The 22345-nt window shown below is 54.9% G+C and overlaps 3 protein-coding genes across 6 annotated transcripts; 1 reads left to right on the top strand and 2 right to left on the bottom strand.

The window, feature by feature from the left end:
• Positions 1-7125: 7125 nt before the first annotated feature.
• On the bottom strand, positions 7126-14854 carry LOC123933022 (ribonuclease H2 subunit A). Of its 4 annotated transcripts, none has more exons than XM_045991876.1 (10): positions 14539-14854; positions 12976-13228; positions 11847-12267; positions 11580-11651; positions 11339-11465; positions 11148-11235; positions 8723-8860; positions 8528-8615; positions 7466-7589; positions 7126-7349 (listed from the first exon to the last, which is right to left on the bottom strand). In XM_045991876.1, exons 3-10 carry the CDS (start codon positions 11971-11973, stop codon positions 7214-7216), a joined length of 900 nt encoding a protein of 299 aa, XP_045847832.1. In that variant the 5' UTR covers positions 11974-12267; positions 12976-13228; positions 14539-14854; the 3' UTR covers positions 7126-7213. The 4 variants fall into 4 exon arrangements, with proteins under 4 accessions (XP_045847832.1, XP_045847834.1, XP_045847835.1 ...); XM_045991878.1 differs by having other exon boundaries at positions 12976-13181; XM_045991879.1 differs by lacking the exon at positions 11847-12267.
• Positions 14855-14931: 77 nt separating this feature from the next.
• PRDX2 (peroxiredoxin 2) lies at positions 14932-18033 on the top strand. The gene is made up of 6 exons (XM_045991881.1): positions 14932-15027; positions 15501-15612; positions 15701-15854; positions 16472-16594; positions 16762-16892; positions 17704-18033. The coding sequence occupies exons 2-6, from the start codon at positions 15510-15512 to the stop codon at positions 17787-17789; spliced, it is 597 nt and encodes a 198-aa protein (XP_045847837.1). The 5' UTR covers positions 14932-15027; positions 15501-15509; the 3' UTR covers positions 17790-18033.
• A 2064-nt stretch (positions 18034-20097) lies between these two features.
• Positions 20098-21950, bottom strand: JUNB (JunB proto-oncogene, AP-1 transcription factor subunit). Its single transcript, XM_045989666.1, has one exon. It carries the CDS (start codon positions 21649-21651, stop codon positions 20608-20610), a length of 1044 nt encoding a protein of 347 aa, XP_045845622.1. The 5' UTR covers positions 21652-21950; the 3' UTR covers positions 20098-20607.
• Between the last annotated feature and the right edge of the window lie 395 nt (positions 21951-22345).

Here is a 22345-nt window from a genome sequence, read left to right as displayed (position 1 = left end):
CATGAATGGCTGGATCTAGGTCCTTAAATGATGTTAGGAATCTACTTGTATCTTTCTCTCTCTCTCTCTCTTTTAAAGATTTTATTTATTTATTTGACAGAGATCACAAGAAGGCAGAGAGGAAGGCAGGGTGGGGTGGAGGGGAAGCAGGCTCCCTACTGAGCAGAAAGCCCGATTCGGGACTCGATCCCAGAACCCTGAGATCATGACCTGAGCCAAAGGCAGAGGCTTAAGCCACTGAGCCACCCAGGCGCCCCTTTATCTTTCTCTTGACTATACTTCCGGACAGGATCTCCTCGCAACAGCAAAGATGGGACCAGCAACTACATGATTCCGTGGTTAAAATAGGCTTATTTCTCTGTAAAGCCAGCAACGTTTCCAGCGCTGGCACTCAGAGACCCTGCCTCATCATGAGCCCATCACCAAACCAATCACTGTCCCCAGAGGAATGCTGTGCTCTCACTGGCCTGATGTGGGTTATGGGCTTTTGCCTGAACCCAAGGTAGGGTCAGTTCCATCTGAACTGCATGGACTGAGGATGGTGGAGAGCTGCTCCCAAAGGAAAATCAGGTGCTGGGATCCGAAGAGAAAGGAGTGCTGGGGCGGGAATCAAGATATATGGGCCGTAGAGACGTGGTTATGACTTGACTCTGGAGTAGGTCCACCTAGGTTCGCATCCCATTTCTACCAGTTACTCATGCCACAACTTTGTCAATGTTCCCCAGTCACTCTGTTTATCAAATAGGGAGAATCGTTCCTCTCCTAGGGTTGTTGTGATTAAATTAATTAAATTAAAATTAATTAAATGAGCGAATGCAAATTGTTCTGGTTATACATTGCTGTGTAGCAACTCCAAACTCATGGTAGAAAACAGCAATCATTATTCTTTCTGGGTTCTTTTTTTTTAAAAGATTTTATTTATTTAGGGGTGCCTGGGTGGCTCAGTGGGTTAAAGCCTCTGCCTTCGGCTCAGGTCATGATCTCAGGGTCCTGGGATCGAGCCCTGCATCGGGCTCTCTGCTCAGCGGGGAGCCTGCTTCCTCCTCTCTCTCTCTGCCTGCCTCTCTGCCTACTTGTGATCTCTTGTCTGTCAAATAAATAAATAAAATCTTTAAAAAAATAATTAAGTGTTCTCTTTATTTTTTTTTAAGATTTTTTATTTATTTATTTGACAGAGAGAGATCACAAGTAGATAGGCAGGCAGAGAGAGAGGGAAACAGGCCCCCACCGAGCAGAGAGCCCGATGCGGGACTCGATCCCAGGACCCTGAGATCATGACCCGAGCCGAAGGCAGCGGCTCAACCCACTGAGCCACCCAGGCGCCCCTAAGTGTTCTCTTTAAAAAAAAAGATTTTATTTATTTGACAGACAGACATCACAAGTAGGCAGAGAGGCAGGCAAAGACAGAGGGGGAAGCAGAGAGAGGCAGGCAGAGAGAGGGGGGAGGCTTATCTACTTTCTTCCTTGAATGCTTATCCTTGTCACAATAAGACAATATATAGCAGCAAGAGTGATAACAGATGATGTCTACATGTACTGAGTATTAATTATGTGCCAGGCACTTCCTAAATATTTTACGTGACCTTCCTCCCATGAGGAGGTGGAGTCTAGATGCTTCCCCTTAAACACAAGCCGGCTCTGGCGACACGTCAGCACACAGAGAGGAGATGATTCTGGTTTCCAAGGCTAGGGAGTCAGAGAGGAGATGGCTTCAACCAGACTTGGAACTCTTGCCCTTGGAGCCCAGATGCCATACTGTGTGGAAGCCCAAGCCACAGGGACAGGCAACGTGTATCAATTCTGTTCGGCAGCCCCAGCTGAGGTTCAAGGCAAGAGTCAGTGCCAACCATCAGATGTGGGAATGAAGATGCCTTTAAGGGGATTCCTAGCCCCAGCCAGCGTTTAGGTGAACCAGAGCCATCATCAGAACTCAGAAAGAGGGGCGCCTGGGTGGCTCAGTGGGTTAAACCTCTGCCTTTGGTTCAGGTCATGAACTCAGGGTCCTGGGATCGAGCCCCGCATCGGGCTCTCCGCTCAGCGGGGAACCTGCTTCTCCTTCTCCCTCTGATGCTCCCCCTGCTTGTGCTCTCTCGTTCTCTGTCAAAATAAAAATCTTAAAAAAAAAAAAATCACATTTGCAAATTACATCTTTAGGTTGCTGACTAGCTTCTGCTTATGGCCAGCTGTGAAGAAAGGGGGAGAGTTTATCTTGTCCTGGCAAATTCCATCAGCAGTCAGAAGAGCCTGTAAATTCAAGATAAACTGTAATTATAACAATTTGGGAGGGGGAAAAACGGAAATCCAAAACTGAAAGCATACATTTACAAATTTATAGCATGGAAAAGGACAGGGCAGAATTATTAATGGACTCTGGATGGGTAAACATTTTGCAACTGCAGTGACAACCAGAGGCTGTGGCTTGAATAGAAGGATCCCCTCAGGTGGGGAAATGGGGAGGTCACAGTTCCCCCCTAAGGTCTGCCTTCACTATCCCCGCCCTCAGGCGAGCGCTCTTCCCCCTCCTGTTCTGTTCCACCCCTCACCCTTCAGATCTCCGCCATTCAGCTCCTCGGGCTCTGGAAGTCAGGGCCGCCAGCCCCACCATGCACTCCTGAGGTCCCCTGGACCTCAGTGCATACTCAGAGACCTTTGTAGCTGGGTCAGTGCTGGCTTCCTGGTGACCAGCACGGGACCTATATGGAGTGGAGAGGTATCCAGTGATGGGGCTGAACTGTATCCCACTCCCCAAATGCATGTTGAAGTCCTAACCCCAGTACCTCGGAATGTGTTTATATTTGGATAGAGTCTTTAAAGAGGTAATTAAAATAAACTAACTTCATACCCATTGACCATAATCCAATTACTGGAGTCCTTAAAAGAAGAGATTAGGGGCACCATAGGAGATTCAGTCGGTTAAGCCTCCGCCTTTAGCTCAGGTCATGATCTCAGGGTCCTGGGATCGAGACCCATGTTGAGCTCCAGCCCCATGTTGGGCTCCCTGCTCAGCGGGAAACCTGCTTCTCCCTCTCCCTCTGCCCCTCCCCACCACTCATGCTCTCTCTCTCAAATAAAGAAGGAGGAGGAGGAGGAGAACTGGACACAGACATGCACAGAGGAAAGATCTTGTGAAACACAGAGAGATGACCATCTACAAACCAAGGAAAAAGGCCTCAGAAGGAATCAACTCTGAGACGCCTGGGGGGCTCAGTTGGTTGAGTGTCTGCCTTCAGCTCAGGTCATGATCCTGGGGTCCTGGGATCAAGCTCCATATTGAGCTCCTTGCTCAGCAGGGAGTCTGCTTCTCCCCTTCCCTCCTGTTCGTGCTCTCCTTGCTACGTCTCAAATAAATCAATCTTAAAAAAAAAAAAAAAATCAACCCTGCCAACACCTTCATCTTGAACTTCCAGCCTCCAGAACTGGGAGAAAATAAACTTAAGCCACCCAGTCTATGGCACTTTGTTATGCAGCCCTAGCCGACTAATACCCACTCCATAATGAATATTTCCACGATGCCCTCGGCTTCTGCCATCAGAACATTTACTAACAAGTGAAAAGCCATCCTCTTTCTTCTTTCCATGAAATTGCTACTGCTCAAGTCAAGGAGGGGTGAAGGATGAAGGAAGGAGGGGCGCCTGGGTGGCTCAGTGGGTTAAGCCTCTGCCTTCAGCTCGGGTCATGATCCCAGGGTCCTGGGATCGAGCCCCACATCAGGCTCTCTGCTCAGCAGGGAGCCTGCTTCTCCCTCTCTATCTGCCTGCCTCTCTGCCTAACTTATGATTTCTCTGTCAAATAAATAAAAAATCTTAAAAAAAAAAAAAAAAAAAGGATGAGGGAATGAGGTGGTGGGGGAGGCTACTGGGTCTCTCCCACCTCCAGGTACCAGGTTTTTGTTGTTGTTGTTGTTGTTTTTTAAGATTATTTACTTGTCAGAGAGATAGAGAACACAAGCAGGGGGAGCTGCAGGCAGAGGAAGAAGCAGGGTCCCCACTGAGCAAGGAGCCCAATTCAGGACTGGATCCCAGGACCCTGGGATCATTACCTGAGCCAAAGGCAGATGCTTAACCGACGGAGCCACCCAGGCGTCCCTCCTAGGTACCAGTTAACTGGTTCTTTTTACCCCCAGATATTCCATTCCCCCTAACAGGGATTGCTTTGGGCATAGATATGTCCTACTTTCAGCCAGGAAGTGACAGAGCAGCTGTTTGGGGGTGAGGCCTTTGGAGGTTGAGATGTGATGTCTGGAACTGTGGCAGCCATAGTAGGTGAGAAGCAAAAAACACCAAAGATGGCAAATTAGAAGACAAGTTTGTTTGTTTTTTTTTAAGATTTTATTTATTTATTTGAGAGTGAAAGCACAAGCAGGGGAAACAGCAGAGAGAGGAGAAGCAGACTCCCTGCTGAGCCAGAAGCTTAACACAGGGCTTGATCCCAGAACCCGGGGATCATGACCTGAGCCCAAGGCAGACGCCTGACTGAGTCACACAGGCACCCCTAGGTGAATTTAAAAGATAGTGTCCTTGGGGCGCCTGGGTGGATCAGTAGGTTAAAGCCTCTGCCTTCGGCTCAGGTCATAATCTCAGGGTCCTGGGATCGAGTCCCGCATTGGGCTCTCTGCTCAGCAGGGAGCCTGCTTCCTCCTCTCTCTCTGCCTGCATGTGATCTCTCTCTGTCAAATAAATAAAATCTTTAAAATAAAATAAAATAAAAATAGAGTCCTTGAGGGGTGCCTGCGTAGCTCAAGCGTCCAACTCTTGATTTTGGCTCAGGTCATGGGCTTGGGGTCATGGGATCGAGCCCTAAATCAAGTACGGAGCTCAGTGCAGAGTCTGCTTGGGATTCTTTCTCTCCTTCTCCCTCCGCCCCCTCCGTCCTCACACGTACTCTTTAAAATAAAAAAATAAACAACTTAGGGGCGCCTGGGTGGCTCAGTGGATTAAGCCGCTGCCTTCGGCTCAGGTCATGATCTCAGGGTCCTGGGATCGAGCCCCGCGTCGGGCTCTCTGCTCTGCAGGGAACCTGCTTCCTCCTCTCTCTCTGTCAAATAAATAAATGAAATCTTTAAAAAAAAATAATAATAAAAATAAACAACTTAAAAAAAATGGTGTCCCTAATGTTGCAGAGCCCCCTGACTTCCAAGCTTCTCATAGAATAAGATAAACCTGTGTTGCTACTGGCAAGGCTGCATGCGAAGTGCTTACTTACATTGCCAACGGCTGCAAGTCTTTACAGACACGAATTGCTACTATCTCTCCAAATTACAAACCACACAGATTCTCTAACCCAGCAAGCCCACCCCTGAGAATTTACCCACAGACAAAACTGCCTGAGAAATGATGGCGCGCCCTGGTCCTTCTCTGCTGTACGCGTCTAACAGAAGCCGGGCAACAACTCAATGTCTCTTAAGCATTAAATAAACCACAGGACAGTCACGCCGAGGAGTCTGTAGCTAGAAGGAATGAGGAACGTTTTTAGGCACATTTGGAATTACCTCCAAGACGTGCTGAAGAGTAATGAATGTGCGCTACCTAGCCTGGGTAAAACAACAACAAACTTAGGGAAGTAACCGCACATCTATTTTGTAACAGGCCAGGCTATCTCCAGAAGGACAAAAGTACCTGCTGTGGCCTGAATGTGTGTTCCCTCAAAATTCAGGCTGGTATCCTAATTCCCACAGATAATGGTATTAAGAGGTGATTAGGTCACGAAGGGGATTAGTGCTCTTATAATCGGAGGTTCCCCGCCCCTTCCAGCACCTGACAACAGTGAGAAGCCAGCAGTCTACAGCCTGGAAAAGGGTCCTCAGCAGAACTTGACCCTGCAAGCACTGTGATCTTGGACTTCCAGCCTCCAGAAATGTAATAAATGCCTATTGTTCATAAACTCCCCAGTTGCGGTATTTTATCATAGTACCCGAATAGACTGAGATGCCTTGGTAAGCCCACCAGAGATCTGGGGAGCAGGGTGGGAGGGAGGATTTGCACTGTGTTCTCTCCTCATTCTGCATCCTACATATATATTATTTATTTAAAAAATAAAATAGGGGGGCGCCTCGGTGGCTCAGTGGGTTAAAGCCTCTGCCTTTTGCTCAGGTCATGATCCCAGGGTCCTGGGATCGAGCCCCGCATTGGGCTCTCTGCTTGGCAGGGAGCCTGCTTCCTCCTCTCTGTCTCTCTGCCTGCCTCTCTCCCTACTTGTGATCTCTCTCTGTCAAATAAATAAAATAAAATCTTTAAATAAAATAAAATAAAATAAAATAGGGTCCCTGGGTGGTGCAGTCAGTTAAAGGTCCAACTTTTGGTTTTGGCTCAGGTTGTGATCTCAGGGGTTGTGCGATCGAGCCCCGCGTCGGGCTCCACGCTCAGCATGAAAGTCCCCTTGACATTATTTCTCCATCTCCCTCTACCTCTCCCTGCCCTCGCTCCACACACCTGTGTGCTGTCTCCTCGCTCTCAAATCTTTTTTTTTTCTTAAGATTTTATTTTATATATTTGACAGAGGGAGAGAGATCACAAGTAGGCAGAGAGGCAGGCAGAGAGAGGGGGAAGCAGGCTCCCCTCCGAGCAGAGAGCCCGATGTGGGGCTCGATCCCAGGACTCTGAGATCATGACCCAAGCTGAAGGCAGACGCTCAACCCACTGAGCCACCCAGGTGCCCCTCTCTCTTTTTTTTTTTTTTTAAAGATTCTATTTATTTGACACACAGAGTGAGAAATCACAAGTAGACAGAGAGGCAGGCAGAGAGAGAGGGGAAGCAGGCAGAGGCTCAACCCACTGAGCCACCCAGGTGCCCTCAAATAAATAAATCTTAAAAATAAAAATTAAGGGGTGCCTGGGTGGCTCGGTGGGGTAAGCTTCTGCCTTCGGTTCAGGTCATGATCCCAGGCTCTCTGTTCAGCGGGGAGCCTGCTTCCTCCTCTCTCTCTGCCTGCCTCTCTGCCTACTTGTGATCTCTGTCTGTCAAATAAATATAAAATCTTTAAAAAAAAATAAATAAAAATTAAAATTAAAATTAAAAATAAAGTCAATCAGCCAGGGCCCATCATGTTTATGCTCCAGAAGTCTGTGGCTGAGTCCAGCCGCCGAGCACACTCCCAACCTGCTTCCACCGCAGAGGACAACCAAATACTGAGCTTTCCGTAAAGAACTTTAATCACAAATGCGGCGGGGGTGGGCTGGGGCGAGGGGGGGCATATCAAGGGAGAACGGGCTGGTTCCTAGAGAGTGGTGGCCGACTCCAGGCCTCGCTCCTGGAAGTACCGGTGTGGGAGGCGCGGGAGGGTTTGGGGGCTTTTGCTGAAGTAGGACATGATCCTCCCGGGTCCCTCCTGGTCCCCCGTCGGCGAGTCCTCCCTGTGGGAGAGGTGGTGACACTAGCCACCTCGGGGCGTGGGAGGAGGGGGACTTCCGGTGGGAGCGGAGCCCTGGCCTCCCTCCCGCTCTCGCCACAGCCCCTGCAGGACACCCACCACAGAACGCCTTCGGCCTCCATCTCCAGGATGCTCTGGGCTGTGCGCCAGCTGAACCGGACAAACTGGGGGAAGCCGAACACAGGCTCCACGTGCTTCCTCAACCACGCTTTTGTCTTGGGATCTGAGGGGACAGGAAGAGTGCGGTGGGCAGCGGCAATGGCCCTTGAGCCCTGACACAATGTCCGAGTTCCTTGGCCTGGCATCTAAGGTCCCACTACCTCAGCTCAGGCCGCCAGAGTCCCGGACGCCTCTCCCACTGTTCGAGACCCATTCCTGCCTCAGAACCTTTGTGCGGGGAGCTGCCCGACTCTACCCGCCAGCGGGTGCTAGAGGTAGTTTAGGGAGACTGCCTCTGAGACATCCTCACCCCGATCAAGGACAATGGTCATTAAATGAGCATCTGTAGACCATGGTGTTAATGGCCATCATCCCCCCAAAATGGGGACCTCAGTGGGGACAGCGAGGTCCTTGTTTATCTTGTTCATGGCTCCATCCCAAGGGCTCAGACACATACCAGGCGCTCAGTAAGCAGACTGTGGCCCAGGCTGTCTTTGGCCTGGATCTGGTTTCCTTACTTTGGCCTCACCTAAGTTCCAATCACCAACTTGCCACGTCTCCCCCCACCCCCAAACTGCCCGTCCCTCCCTGGGCCTCAGAAGGACCAGAGGGCTCCCTGAACCCAGCCACTGATTCCTGAAATCTACTCGAGGTAGGGAGATGGGCATAAGATCACCCACCACACAGGTGAGGAGAGTGAGCCTCATAACTGGGAAGAAAACACTAGATTTAAGCCAGATTTAACTGGACATGGGCTGACACCCCTCGCCCTTGCCCCTTTCCCCTTAACAAATAGACAGACGCCCACCGAGGGGGTCAGGCCCTCAATGGAGCTCCAGCTCTGTTACAGGCTGGCCATAGGCAAGTGGCTCGCGTCTGAGCCTCGGGCTCCTCCACTGCGCAGCAGAAGGAGCGCAACACAGAAAACTGTCAAAGTCCGAAAACGGCCCCGTCAGTGTTGCTGCCACGACCACCGTCTCAAGGCAGCTCTCGTCTGCTCACCATTGGGGTACCCGGAGCCATAGTCCGCGTCCAGGCCCTGGAGATCTTCCACAAAGTGCCAGTTCTTTACAGCCTGGTCTCGGGCTACCTGCGGGCGAGATTAAAAACTTGGGATCTCCCTCCCCCCAAAGCAGGCACGCCTGCCCTCTGCCCAGGGGGACGCTAGGCACAGGCGGCAGCCAACGGGAGCCTAACCTTGGCGCAGATGCTGGCAGCGCTGACCACAGGGTAGAGAGCATCCGCCTTGGCCTTGACTGTCACCGCAATGCTGGGAAAGTGCTGCTGCAGCTGCTCCTGATAGGTCTCTGGCGGCCCTACAGTGTCCACAAATACCTGCCGTGGTGACAGAAACGCATCTGGTCAACAAACATCTGGAAAAACAACTGTGTAAGTGATCCAGCCTCACAGCATTTACACTGGCTGCTCCTGTGCCTGGAACATTCTTCTCTCAGCTCATCCCCAGGCTGTGGCCCTCTCAGGTATCTCTGCTCAAAAGTCCCCTCCAGGGGGACCTGGCTGGCTCAGTTGGCAGAACATGTGACTCTTGATCCTGAGATCACGACCTTGAACCCCACCTGGGGTGCAGAGATTATTATTTTTTTTTTAAAGATTCTATTTATTTAGGTGCACCTGGATGGCTCAGTGGGTTGAGCCTCTGCCTTCGGCTTGGGTCATGGTCTCGGGGTCCTGGGATCGAGCCTGGAATCAGGCTCTCTGCTCGGCGGGAAGCCTGCTTCCCCCTCCCTCTCCGCCTGCCTCTCTGCCTGCTTGTGCTATCTCTCTCTGTCAAACAAATAAATAAATAAGAGAAAATTATTTTTTTTAAAAAATTCTATTTATTTATTTATTTGTATATGAGTGAGAGAGGGAGGGAGAGAGAGAGAGAGAGAGAGAGACAGGCAGAGGGAGAAGCAGGCTCCCTGCTGAACAGGGAGCCTGATAGGGGACCCAGTCCCAGGATCCTGGGATCATGACCTGAGCTGAAGGCAGATATTTAATCGAGTAAGCCATACAGGCACCCCCCAGAGATTATTTAAAAAAAAAAAAAAAAAGTCCGGGGGTGCCTGGGTGGCTCAGTGTGTTAAAGCCTCTGCCTTTGACTGGGGTCATGATCCCAGGGTCCTGGGATTGAGCCCCACATCAGGCTCTCTGCTCAGCAGGGAGCCTGCTTCCCTCTCTCTCTCTGCCTACTTGTGATCTCTGTCTGTCAAGTAAATAATAAATAAAATCTTAAAAAAAAATAGTTCCTTCCAAAAGAGGCTGTCCCTGATTGAGCTCAATCCATTTTACACACTCACTGAGCACCTACTGCATACCATGGCTACACCAGATGCCAGGAATACGGCAGTAAACACACCAGGCAAAAATCTGTCTTCAAAAAAAAAAAAAAAAAATCCCAGGGTTCTGGGATCGAGCTCCGCATCAGGCTCTCTGCTCTGCAGACAGCCTACTTCCTCCTCTCTCTCTCTCTGCCTGCCTCTCTGCCTACTTGTGATCTCTGTCTGTCAAATAAAAAAATAAAATCTTTTAAAAAAAAAAAAGGTTCCTCCTCTCTCTCTGCCTGCCTCTCTGCCTACTTGTGATCTCTCTGTCAAGTAAATAAATAAAATCTTTAAAAAAAAAAAAGGATAACTATTAAAGGGCAGGGGGGAGAGTTGAGAGAGATTATCATTTTATTTCTTCTCTACTTATTTTTTTTTTTAAGATTTTATTTATTTATTTATTTATTTATTTGACAGAGACCACAAGTAGGCAGAGAAGCAGGCAGGGGGTGGGGGAAGCAAGCTCCCCGCCGGGCAGAGAGCCCGAAGCGGGGCTCAATCCCAGGACCCTGAGATCATGACCTGAGCAGAAGGCAGAGGCTTAACCCATGGAGCCACCCAGGCGCCCCTCTACTTAATTTTTTTAAAGTAAGGTCTACATACAACTCGGAGCTTGAACTCATGACTGAGATTGAGAGTCCCATGCTCTACCAACTGAGGCAGCCAGGCACCCCAGGAAGGGTTTTCATTTTAAACAGTGGTAGGAGAGATTCAGAAAGGTCACTCTGAGGTGGTAACATCTGAATAAAGGCCTGAAAGAGATGAGGGAATGAGTCATGGGGAGATCTCAGAAAGAGAATTCTAGGCAGAAAGAACAGCCAGTGCAAAGGCCCTGGGGTGGGACCATGCCAAATAAGCCAGACAGCAACAGGGAGACATCAGCTAGAGTAGAAAGATGATATTGGTGATCTCCATTGCCTTTATCCTCAGAAATCACCTTTATTATTTGCTTACCAGCTGACCATCTGTGTCACCTGACTTGGCCATGAACCCCAGAGAGCAGAGCCCTTTTATGTCTATTCCAGTACTGCACCATCAGCGCCATGTTTCAGTCCTGGACCTCGGCCATCTCCTCAGCAAAGCCTCCCTTGTTACGTTCCCTATCTCAAGCATATTTATCCTTGTTATTCTCTCAAAACAGCCTGTTCTTTGCCGCAGAGTACTGGATGCAATGCCAACTTATATTTCCCTCTGGTAATTTAAACTCTCTCTGTCTCTTATGCACTTGACACTGAACTTCCCAGATTTAATATTTACTAGGATCAAAAAATTAAATATTGAGATCTATGTTAGCTCACCTGGGCAACTTTCACACCCTGATCCAAGGCATACTGCACCAGCCCAATGGCTGTATCATGGGATAGGGAATTCAGGTTGTACTTGACCCTGCAGTGGGAGACAGAACCCAGTCAACCCCGATCCAGATACTGATCCCTTCCAACCCATGCTGGCTGCCCCTCCACCCTGGCCCCTTCCGGAGGTCCCTCACCGCCCAAGCATGCTGGTAGAGATGAGGTTTGGAGACAGCACGTCCAATGCCCAGCCCACAAAGTCCCCGTCCTCCTCCATTTTCACAAAGAGCCTGTCCCGCTCGCTCTCCGATAGGGTCTTTGAGTCTGGGAGGAGGGTTGAGAGAGAAGGGCCGCGACTGGTTCTCCCAGCTCCTGTTCTCCCCCTCCAGTCTCCACCCGCCCCGGAACCACCTCCCGAGACTCACACCTCGAGCTCACCTGCCACTTTCAGGGCTTCCAGATTTGCCAGGCGGGACAGGGGGCAGTAACAGATGGCGTAGACCATGGGGCCTGGAGAAGCGGGGATCCCACCAGTGAGCCCGTGAAAACAGCTATCCCTATCTCTATTCCATTATCACCGCTTTCTTCAGCGCCATGGCCACTACCACCCCCCACCCCGGGTACGGTACAATCCCGGCTTCTGTTCCAGTGCAATCAGCATTCCCTTTATCACGCCTCTCCCCCAGCCCAGCCCCGGGGGCGCACCCAGCACCGGGCCCCGGCCCGCTTCATCGACGCCCAGGGCGCAGGGCTCCTTGCGGCACACCGCGGGCACAGGCGAGTTCAGGCGACAGCGGCCCGCACTGTCTCTTTCCAGCTCGCTGAGATCCATGCCACCTTTGCCGCCGCCACCAGCGGCAAGAACGAGGTCTGCAGGCTCAGGTCTAGGCGCGCGTTTTCCGCGGGCCCAAAACCGCTCTCGCTCCCGACCAATCGGTGCCGAGGACACGCCGCCGACGTTTCTGCCGCCGTTGAAGTTTGCGCAGGCGCCACCGAAGCTCCTGCCGTACGGCTTCCTGGGAATTGTAGTTCCCAAGGCCGACGGCCCCGCTCTTTCGCGGGCGGGGGTGCGCGGGGTCGCTTTCCAAGCTCCGCCCCGGAGTCCCTGACGCCCCGCCCGTTGGGGCTGGTAGGAGGATAGGGAAATAAAGGGGAAACTGACGCAGACTTTGGAGAACTTGGCCCAGTCAGGGCATGAAGGTCAAATACCACTATATTGCCAGAATACTGTCAGTGTCTACATCACTGGGTCTCTGTCCATCTGGATGCTGGCTCTTTGTAGTCCCTGCCCCTGCCACTCCGCACAGTCTTAGTCCTCTCTCTCGGTACTAGGGCCGCCTCGCTCCGGCCCCCACTCTGCTTCCTAACCTCTGACTGAGGCTAAGCCTCCCCCCCCGCCCCGAACTGTGATCCCAAATATAAACAGACTTCTGCTGAGAGTCTGTGCCCAACAGGCAGGGCCATTCCCCCCAGTTCAGGGTTCATGTCCCCCATTTCTCGAGTCCCAGCCAGCTCACAGCCTCAGCCTGTGGGTAGGTCCCTGGCCCACATCAGGCTCATACCCCTTCCTCAGGGTCGCAGCTCTTCCATTTCAAATTTCCCCTCCCTGCCCCTCACCATCTTTCTTCCTTTCTCTCCGGATATCAGCGGGGGCTCACTGTTCCTGACTCAGCTCTCCCGTCCCCACCATCTTCTAGCTGCAGCCCTCAAGACCCTCCTCGCACCCTCCCCCACTCGCGGTCCCTCCCTTCTTCTACCTGCCCACGCTGGGGACTCTCAACCAAAGACCTAACAGCCCGCCCTGGCCCCGCCTCCTCTGCGCAAAGTCTCTCACCCGGGTTCAGGGCCTCCAGTCGCAGTCGGTTGGTTTGCAGGAGGAACAATCCTGTTGCCTGCAGGGCCGCACCTGCACCAGATTCTCGCGGTCCATGAACACCGGGCCCGGCGCCGTGCCCAGGACCTCGCGGCTGCGCTCCTGCTTGCCCAGGTCGCAGAAACAGCGCCACTTTCCCCAAGGGCCAAGGATGGAGTCCTCCACTTCTAGGGATGGAGGGCCAGGTAGGGGGGAATCTACCCCCTTCCCTCCTCTAGGAAGGCAGGAGGATAAAGACACTAACGACATCTCCTGTTTGTTGAACTCTGCCTCTGTGCCAGGCACTCGCCCCCCACAGATGATCTCATTTAATTTCCTCATCATTCCCAGGTGGGGAAACTGAGACCTAGAGAAAGCAACCCACCCTTTGAGCTCATACAGCTGGTGTGTGACCCAAGGGAATTGCAAACTAACACTTCCCACCTGTGCCAGCCTGTCCATTTGGGAACATGATACAACACCCTTGTGCCCACCATGTGAAGCTGACTCGTGTCTCCAGGGGTGTGATAATGGGCCTGTTCAGTAGGCAGAGTGCCCCCTAACCAGCGGGGCTGCCAGGCGGTAAATGGACATAATTGGCATAACATAATGAAGGTACAGAAAGCCTCTGGCAATGTGCTAGCCTGTAGCACAAAAACAACTATTACGACCACTTTTCAAGCAGCTACAACCTTCTGAGTGTTTATGGGAGGGGCTCTTTACAATGGTCTTTTCTGGACGCCTCCCTATGCCACTTGGAAAAAGGTCTTAATCCCAACTCTGCAGCTCACAAAGTCCTAACACTTCTTGCCTTACCAAGCCTCAGCCAGACAACACTGGCCTCTTTCTTTCCCTCTGTCCAGCCCTTTGGCTTTGGCACTTGCTGTTCCCATTCCCTGGCACACTCTTCCCCCTAAATCTTTGCAGTTTTGGCTTTTGCTGGCTTCCTCCTGCACTGGTTAGCCACCCTCTCCAGTCTGTCCTTCTCTGATTTCAGACGTTTACCTGCCCCCTCCTTTCTCTATCTCCACCCTTCCTAGCACACATCCCTAAGTTTATGGTTGTGTCTGCTTGGGATTATTGCCTACCCATGTCCCCTCTTCCCCTGTAAGAGGCTTCAAGTTAGTCTCTATTTCAATTTACAGATAAAAACACTGAGCCTCAGGGGCGCCTGGGTGGCTCAGTGGATTAAAGCCGCTGCCTTCGGCTCAGGTCATGATCTCAGGGTCCTGGGATCGAGCCCCGCGTCGGGCTCTCTGCTCCGCAGGGAGCCTGCTTCCTCCTCTCTCTCTGCCTCCCTCTCTGCCTACTTGTGATCTCTCTCTCTCTGTCAAATGAATAAAAAATAAAATCTTTAAAAAAAAAAAAAAGAACACTGAGCCTCAGAGAAAAGTAACCAGCCCAAGGGCGGGGGGGAGGGGGGCACGCCAGTGCGCAGATGGGGAGAGATGGGAAGTCCCTGAAGGAGGGTCTCTTTGCAGCCAGCTGGCGAAGTGGGGCAATGGGGCACCTTTCCGCACCAGCACACCCGCGGAGTGCGGTTACCTTTCTCCTGATGCTGCCGCCGCAGCTCCTCCCAGGGGTCGCCTCCGCTCTTCTCGCCAAAGTAATGGTAGTCGCGGGAGACCTGGGCAGGGGTCCCCAGCAGCAAGAGAATCAGAAGCGGCAACAGTAAGTCAGCCGGGCTCCCGGCCATGCCGGACTCCAACCGACCCGGGCGCGCTCCGAGGAGCTCCTCGCGGGGTATGTGGTGCCTGCACTACCCCCATCAGCGGTGGCAGTGGTCGGGGCCCGCGACTCCGCGACTCCTCCCGCCGCTTGCAGGCGCGTGGACCTGGCCGCTTCTTTCCGCAACCCCCCTCCCGCAGCTGCAGTGGACCCGACCGCTCCACTCGTCCGCCCACCCCCCCCCCCCGCCCTATGCGTCATGGTTCGGGCCGCGCATAAAAGGCACCCAGGCCCAGGGCGCACTGGGTGCTGAGAACGCGTGTTCGCGCGTCTGCTAGTCTGTGCGTGCCGCCCTTGCCCACGCAGGTATGGACACCTGGAGGGCACCGGGCTCTAGGGAGCCCCCGCAGAGCAGCTCCGGCCGGGTCCAGACCTCAGTGCTGCAGCTTTTGTTTTCCGCTCGCTTTAGTGGCCGCCTTTGTCCTTGCAGGGGGAAACCGAGGCCTTGGCCTTGCAGTACAGGCCGCAGCGCCGAGCCGTCTCCCCCCGCCCTCTGCTCGCGGGGTCTCCACCTGGAGCGGTGGGCTAGCGCCAGGGCGCTCAAGCCGACACGCTAATGGGGGGCCCCTGGCAGCTGCAGCGGGGACGCTTTTGCGGGTCAGGGGGGCGGGTCTCCTGCGGTCTCAAGGCCGCCCAGGCCGGGTACCCCGGAGGGTGTGGGTAGTGCTGCGGCCTCTGCCTCTCCTATTCGATAACGGAGCCCAGCACGCAGCGTGACCTTGGGAAGGGAGGACAAAGGGTCTTCCCGGGCGCACTGACCGGGCCGGGGGGGTTTTCAGCTTTCAGTCATGGCCTCTGGCAAGGCGCACATCGGAAAGCCCGCCCCGCCCTTCCAGGCCACTGCCGTGGTGGATGGCGCCTTCCAGGAGGTGAAGCTTTCCGACTACGAAGGTGAGGGCGGCTGAGAGTGGGCCCAGGTGGGGGTGGGGCCCAGACAGCAGAGGCCTAACTCCTTGTCTATCCCCGCTCCCTCCCGCAGGGAAATACCTGGTTCTCTTTTTCTACCCGCTGGACTTCACCTTTGTCTGCCCCACGGAGATCATCGCTTTCAGCGAGCGGGCGGAGGACTTCCGCAAGCTGGGCTGTGAGGTGCTGGGGGTTTCTGTGGACTCTCAGTTCACCCACCTGGCTTGGTATGAGCGGGAACGGGCAGGGAGGGGGGGATGCAGCCAAGCGTCCATCCTCCGGGGGTACATCCTGCGGGGGTCCGAGCTGTGTGTTCTGTGGGTGTTGCTCAACATTTGGGCCTCCCTTTCCCCCATCTTGAATATAATAGAATTAAGGACACCTAAGTCCTTACTGATGATGGCAGTAATTAGCATATGAAAACTAGTTGCTCGGCCCAGAGACTTGGAGATGCTTTATCTCACTTAGGGCAACACAACCTCCCTTCCAATAACTATTTCAAGAAGGTGGAAACTCCAGTTCTAGACAGTGAAGGGCTGGGCCCCAGCGAACAGAGCTAGAGCGAGGAGGAGGGGGATGTTGAGGCAGGCTTTCTGCCCCAAGATGTGGGAGACCACCAGCATATGTGAACGCCCTTTGCTGGACCTGAAGCCTTGGCTGAGTCTTCCCAGCTGTGGGAAAGAGCCCCTGTACCCTCTTCAGGGTGCGGTGGGTGGGGAGGTTAGACCCTTATCTCTCAGCTCCAGCACCCCCTTTCCAGCCTTTATCATACCCAGAGCCCCAGGGGGAGGACCCTGCTGTGTCAGGCATCTGAAGGTTCCAGACCGGTCTCTTTCACCCCTAGGATCAACACTCCGAGGAAGGAAGGAGGCTTGGGCCCCCTGAACATTCCCCTGCTGGCTGATGTAACCAGAAATTTATCTGAAGATTATGGCGTGCTGAAGAAAGATGAGGGCATTGCCTACAGGTACCGTGGGGCCCCCAGAGAGCCCTCAGTCCTCAGGGTGAGGGGACAACACTTGGGCACTCTTTTCCCTGCCCCAAGCCCTGTGGCCACTAGGGAGTCAATACTCCCTCCCCCGGCCCTGGCAGTGGGAACTCCCAGCTCCTCACCATGAACCCTGATATCTTCAGGGGCCTCTTTATCATCGATGGCAAGGGTGTCCTTCGCCAGATCACTGTCAATGATTTGCCCGTGGGGCGCTCTGTGGATGAAGTTCTGCGGCTGGTTCAGGCCTTCCAGTACACGGATGAGCATGGGGAAGGTAAGCAGACACACGTTCACCTGTGTTCATATGTGGGTACACACATTCACCTGTGTTCATATGTGGGTATACCTCAGCCCTCAGGCAGACACTGCCTGCCTGCCCTGTCGGTTGTGAGGGCCCCAATGAAGATTCAGTTCAGAGCCTTGTCTGCAGGACTTGTCTAGTCTGGAGGGGGAGATACCCCAATATGATGGTGGGGGCTGGGAGGTAACAGATCTATTGAAGGTATCTGAGAAAGCATGTACCAGTTCGAGCTGGAATAATATAAGTCAAATCAGAGACCTTCTCATGTGTGGGACACAGGCTGATCCCAGGCCCTCGATGTCCAGTGGGTCTGTGGCTGAGAGAGAAGCAGTATTAAAGGGGTCAAAAAGAGGGGTGGCGGGGTGGCTCAGTCAGTTAACCATCTGACTCTTGGTTTCGGCTCAGGTCATGGTCTCAGGGTCCTGGGATCCAGCCCCTTGCCAGGGTCCACACTCAGCAGGGAGCCTGCTGGAGGATTCTCCCTCTCTCCCCCTCTGCCTACCCTCTGCACGCTCATGCATTCTCTCTCTGTCTGATAAATACATCTTTAAAAACCAGTGTGGGGGAGGTCAAAAAGAAATTGACTTGTCAGCAGAACATCCCATATCCGGGATTAAAGAACTTCTCCCAACGTGCTGTATGGTCTTGGGGCTGTACCACTTGGCTCTGGGCTTTTTCTTCTGCCACTCTGGCTCTTGCTTCGCCTCTGTCCGTCCGTTCATGCTGCCCTAACCTCCAAGATTCGGCTGTAGCCTCACATGTGCATCCCCGTGTCTTCCCACAGTCTGTCCCGCTGGCTGGAAGCCAGGCAGTGACACAATCAAGCCTAATGTGGACGACAGCAAGGAATACTTCTCCAAACACAACTAGACTGCAGACAGGTGGAAAGCCTGGGCTGTTGGCCTCCACCTGCGCCTCTACCTGGATACCCCATTGCTGACCCAGGAAAGGCCAGACTTGCCCCTTTAAACACCATAGTCCATGACCCTGGAGGGCTTGGCCAGGGCCTTCTCACTCTCCCAGCTGGGAGCTGGTGAATGGTGAGCCCCTCCCTGGACCCATGTAGCTGGGCACAGGCCTAGAGGTGACCAATAAAGTATTAGGACAGACAAGAGTTTCCATCTGTGTGGTCTGTCCTGGTGTCCTTGCTAACTCCACCCCTTCTCCCTGGGAAATTGACCCTGTAGTTACTTACTTTCACCACAAGGTGGGAGTCTTACCTCATGCTCACGGCTTCCTCTTTCTCCTTGGCCAGAGGGTACTTTGCGGGGGTGGGGGGGGGGGGTGCGGCGGCGGGGGTACGCTGTTGGCCCCTTGCTGGGAGCAAGGCCCAGGATGGCCTGTGTCCTAAAACCTGGCCACGCAGGGCAGCACCCACTCTTTGCCATCAGCCAGCCTGTGTTGAAATACCATTCAAGAGCTGTGATTTTTCCTGGGTCTGTTCAACAGTCAGAGGAGAATAAAGAGAACTAACTCAACATCACCACGCACATTAAATGCAACACAGTATGTTCAGCCTGGGGCCCAGTTAGTAGTTATCAGGACTGTCCCTGGGGCGGGAATAAGGGAGGGGGGACCCAGTCCTAAGAGCAGAACCAGGAGTGGGAGCTTGAGCGCAGTGTACAGGCCCTGTTGTAAGTTCTGGCCCACTCTAGGTTGGAAGGGTTGCCCACCTGCTCCTGGGGAGGAAGGATGACGGTCGGGCTGGGAGGCAGGTATTAGGACCCAGAGTGTTCCCAAGAGTGCAGTTTGATGCTGTGCAAGTGGTTTTGCCATTCTGAACCCCCATTTCCTTCCACAGGATTGCTATCTAGATTATTAAGCCTCCAAATCACTCATCTGGGCCTTGGAATTTTATCTACAGTCCTTCCCCAAAGCGGTCCATGGATTTCCCTGACCTCATCTACCCACTCTTGGTTCACTCAAATCCAGGCACACACCGATTTCTTGCTGTTCTTTAACAGACTGATCTTGTTCTGGACACAGGAACTTTGCATGTACTGTTCCCTCTTGCCCAGAACGTTGTTGTCCCAAATCCTGGCTTTAAAAATGAAAAGTCTCATCCACGTTTCCAATCCATTCTCCAAAGCAGCTCGCCTTCCCTGCGCCATCGCTACTACTTTGACCTGTTTTTTTCCCTTGCTAGCACTTAACCACCATCTCCGAATCATGTTTGTTTATTGTCTGTCTGCCACGGTCCAGGCAGTGTCTCCAAGGTTCATAAATGAATTAATGAATTGTCTGTTCTGCCCACCCCACCCCTGTGGTTTCTCAGCCTGTGTTTTTCTTCGCTGTTCTGGGGGCTTCCAGCTCCGAAGCTAGCTAGACCCCCTACGGGCGTACCCGCAGCCCTCCCACCTTTCCCAGCTGCGGGGGCGGGCGTCCCGCGAGAGGGCGGCGGCGGCGGCGACTGCGCCCGGCCGCCCAAGCAGCCGCCCCGGCAGGACCAGACCTGGCAGTCGCCCTGCTCCCAACCTGGCACCCGGGAGGGGAAATTGGCAGGCGGGCGCCGCCCTTCCTGGCGGGGGTGGGGGGGTACCGCGGCGGCAACGAAGACTGCAGCAACCCCCCGCCCGGGTCAGGTCAGACGGAGTGCCCGTGGGCGCGGCGGGGCCCGGACGCCAACCCGATGGGGCAGTCTCTGGGTTGGCTCCGGGACCCAGGAGCATGGCCCTCCCACCGCGGACGCTCTGGACCCAGGCCTGGGGCTTTCCGGGCCCCGGCAGCCGCCTGCCTGGGAAAATCCCGGCCCCCTTCCCGGCGCCGCAGCCCTGCCCGGCAGAGCGGGGGAGGGGATTCCCGGAATCTGCCCGGAGACCGCGGTCGCGTCACTGGACAGAATCGGCCCATGTAGGGGCAGCGCTTCCGCTGCGTCAGCGGGGAAAGCCCCAGCGCGCGTACCTGGGCGGGGCTGCGCCCGCGCAATGCGCGTCTCGCCCCAGGCATCCTGCCCCCTGGTGATGGGCGGCTGGACAGCGTCCCCGCCCTGGACCTTCCAACCCCAGAGATCAGGGGACAAGAGAAGGGCTGGACGCCTGGACTAGGAGTGCAGGATGCTTAGGTAGAGCTGGTGAGGAGGATACAGATACCGGACCGAGTCACAAACAGGAGCAGGGTGGGGGCAGCCCACTATTCTCCTCCCTCCTCCCGCCCGGCTTGGAAAAAAAGACAACAGAAATTAATAAAGAACCATTTTTTTTTTTACTTAAATAGAGTCAATAAAAAGTCGGAACAACAAACACACACACACACACACACAAACACATCTTAAAATAAACTCTTTAGAGACCAAGTGCGTGTTTCTTATCCACAGTACGGTGCAGAGGGGGAGGGCAGGGGGCGGGGGTCCCTTCCCCAGTGTCCCCGCGGGCTTGAGTACCGGGCGGCGGGGCCAGCTCCGCCGCGATCGCCCCCTCCTCCCCTCCCTGTTAAATACACAAATATATTATATTCAATATGAATCGAGTCTGTCTCCAGCAGGAAAAAAAAAAAAAAAAACATACAAAAACGCGTAGAAGGGAGCCGGCTTGTAAACGTCGAGGTGGAAGGACTGGGCGCAGAGCGGGCGGGCAGGAGTCCAGTGTGGTTTGCGGTGCCGCGGGGGCGGGTGCCCACCGCCTGCCCCCTCGCCCCTTGGGAGGCGTGCGCCCAGTCGTCCAGACTGGGGGAATGTCCGTACAGGGGACGCTCAGAAGGCGTGTCCCTTGACTCCGAGCAGCAGCTGGCAGCCGTTGCTGACGTGGGTCATGACCTTCTGTTTGAGCTGGGCCACCTGCTCCCGGAGGAGCCCAGCAGTGCTCGACAGCCCCGCGTTCTCGGCCTTGAGTGTCTTCACCTTGTCCTCCAGGCGCGCGATGCGCTCCAGCTTCCGCTTCCGGCACTTGGTGGCCGCCAGCCGGTTCCGCAGCCGCTTGCGCTCCACTTTGATGCGCTCCTGGTCTTCCATATTGATGGGGGACACCGGTGGCGTGGCGTCGCGGCTGCGCGCCTCAGGCACCGTCTGCGGTTCCTCCTTGAAGGTGGAGGCTGCTCGGCCCAGGCCCAGTTGCGCCGGGTGGCCGCCAGCGAAGGGTGGTGCGTGTGGGAGGTAGCTGATGGTGGCCGTCGGGTACGAGCTCCCAGTCCCGACGGCGGCCCCGGCGCCTCCAGAGGGCGCAGAGGCTGGGGAATAGCTGTTGAGGTTGGTGTAGACTGGAGGAGGCTCCGGGCCGGCGTAGACGCCCCCGGGCCCAGCCGGGGGCCCCGAGCTGGCGCCCAGGGACACGTTGGGGGGCGTCACGTGGTTCATCTTGTGCAGGTCGTCCAGGGCTTTGACAAAGCCGTCGGCGAAGCCCTCCTGCTCCTCGGTGACACCGCCCCCGGCGCCCCCCGCACCTCCACCGCTGCCTCCCCCGCGGGGGTAAAAGTACTGTCCCGGAGGCGTGGGTGTCGTCGTGATCACTCCGTTGCTGTTGGGGACGATCAGGCGCTCCAGCTCCGATGAGGCAAGCTTGAGCGATGCGCCTGTGTCCGAACCCTGGCCGGAAAAGTAGCTGCTGCCGCCGCTGCCCTCTGGTCCCGGGCCCCGCGCCCCGGGTGCTTTGAGACTTCGGTAGGGGTCGGCCAGGTTGAGAGCCAGGCTGGGTTTCAGGAGTTTGTAGTCGTGTAGAGAAAGGCCGCCCGGAGCCCGGCCGTATCCCGCTGCTGCGTATGAGTCGTCGTGGTAGAAGGGCTGTTCCATTTTAGTGCACATCCGGGCGGCCCAGGCGGTCTGGGGGGGGTCCCTGCGGGGCCGCCCCGGGCCTCGCTGCGGCGAGCGGCGCTCTGTCCGCGACGGTGGTGGCTGGACCGGGTATCTGGACGCGCGCTCCCAGGAGCTGGCACCGGCAGGGAGAGGCCAGCCGGCGGCTGTACGCGGAAGCTCCGTGCGGCTTCTCGAGCCCTTCTGCCCTGTCTGGCGCGCTCGCTTTCCTGGTGTCGCTTCCCCCTGCTCCCCGATCCCCGTTGACTCCGATGCTGGCCTGGCCGCGCTCAAGGTCCCGGCAGCTCAGCCTGAGCCACACGCCTTTATACGGCTATTGTCAGCTACGGAAGTGCGCTCCGATTGGTCCTCGCGCGAGCCGGGCCCCCGCGCCCCCCTCCTCCAGCGTGGGGAAGGGGAGGAGGCGGCTCGCGTCACTGTCAGGAAGCGCGTGTCCTTGTAAACAGCGGCCACGGGCTGGGTGCCTCGGCGCGGCTGCAGGGGGAGGGGCTCGGGGGGACCCTGGGGTGTACGAAGAAGGGGGTGCTGGTCCAAGACACGGGGAGGGACTCCAGAAAAGGCGATGATTCCCCTGGATACGAGGAACCGATACAAAGCAAGTGTGTCTGGGGGGTCCGGGGGGGGGGGAGGGTCCTCCAGGGTGCACACGAAAAGGCCTGAGGGACTCCGAGTATCCGGGAGGGGT

Source organism: Meles meles, chromosome 20, assembly GCF_922984935.1.
Source record: "Meles meles chromosome 20, mMelMel3.1 paternal haplotype, whole genome shotgun sequence".
NCBI classification, from domain to species: Eukaryota; Metazoa; Chordata; class Mammalia; order Carnivora; family Mustelidae; genus Meles; species Meles meles.
The sequence above is the reverse complement of the archived record's forward strand: the minus strand, read 5'-3'. Positions and strand labels throughout refer to the sequence as shown.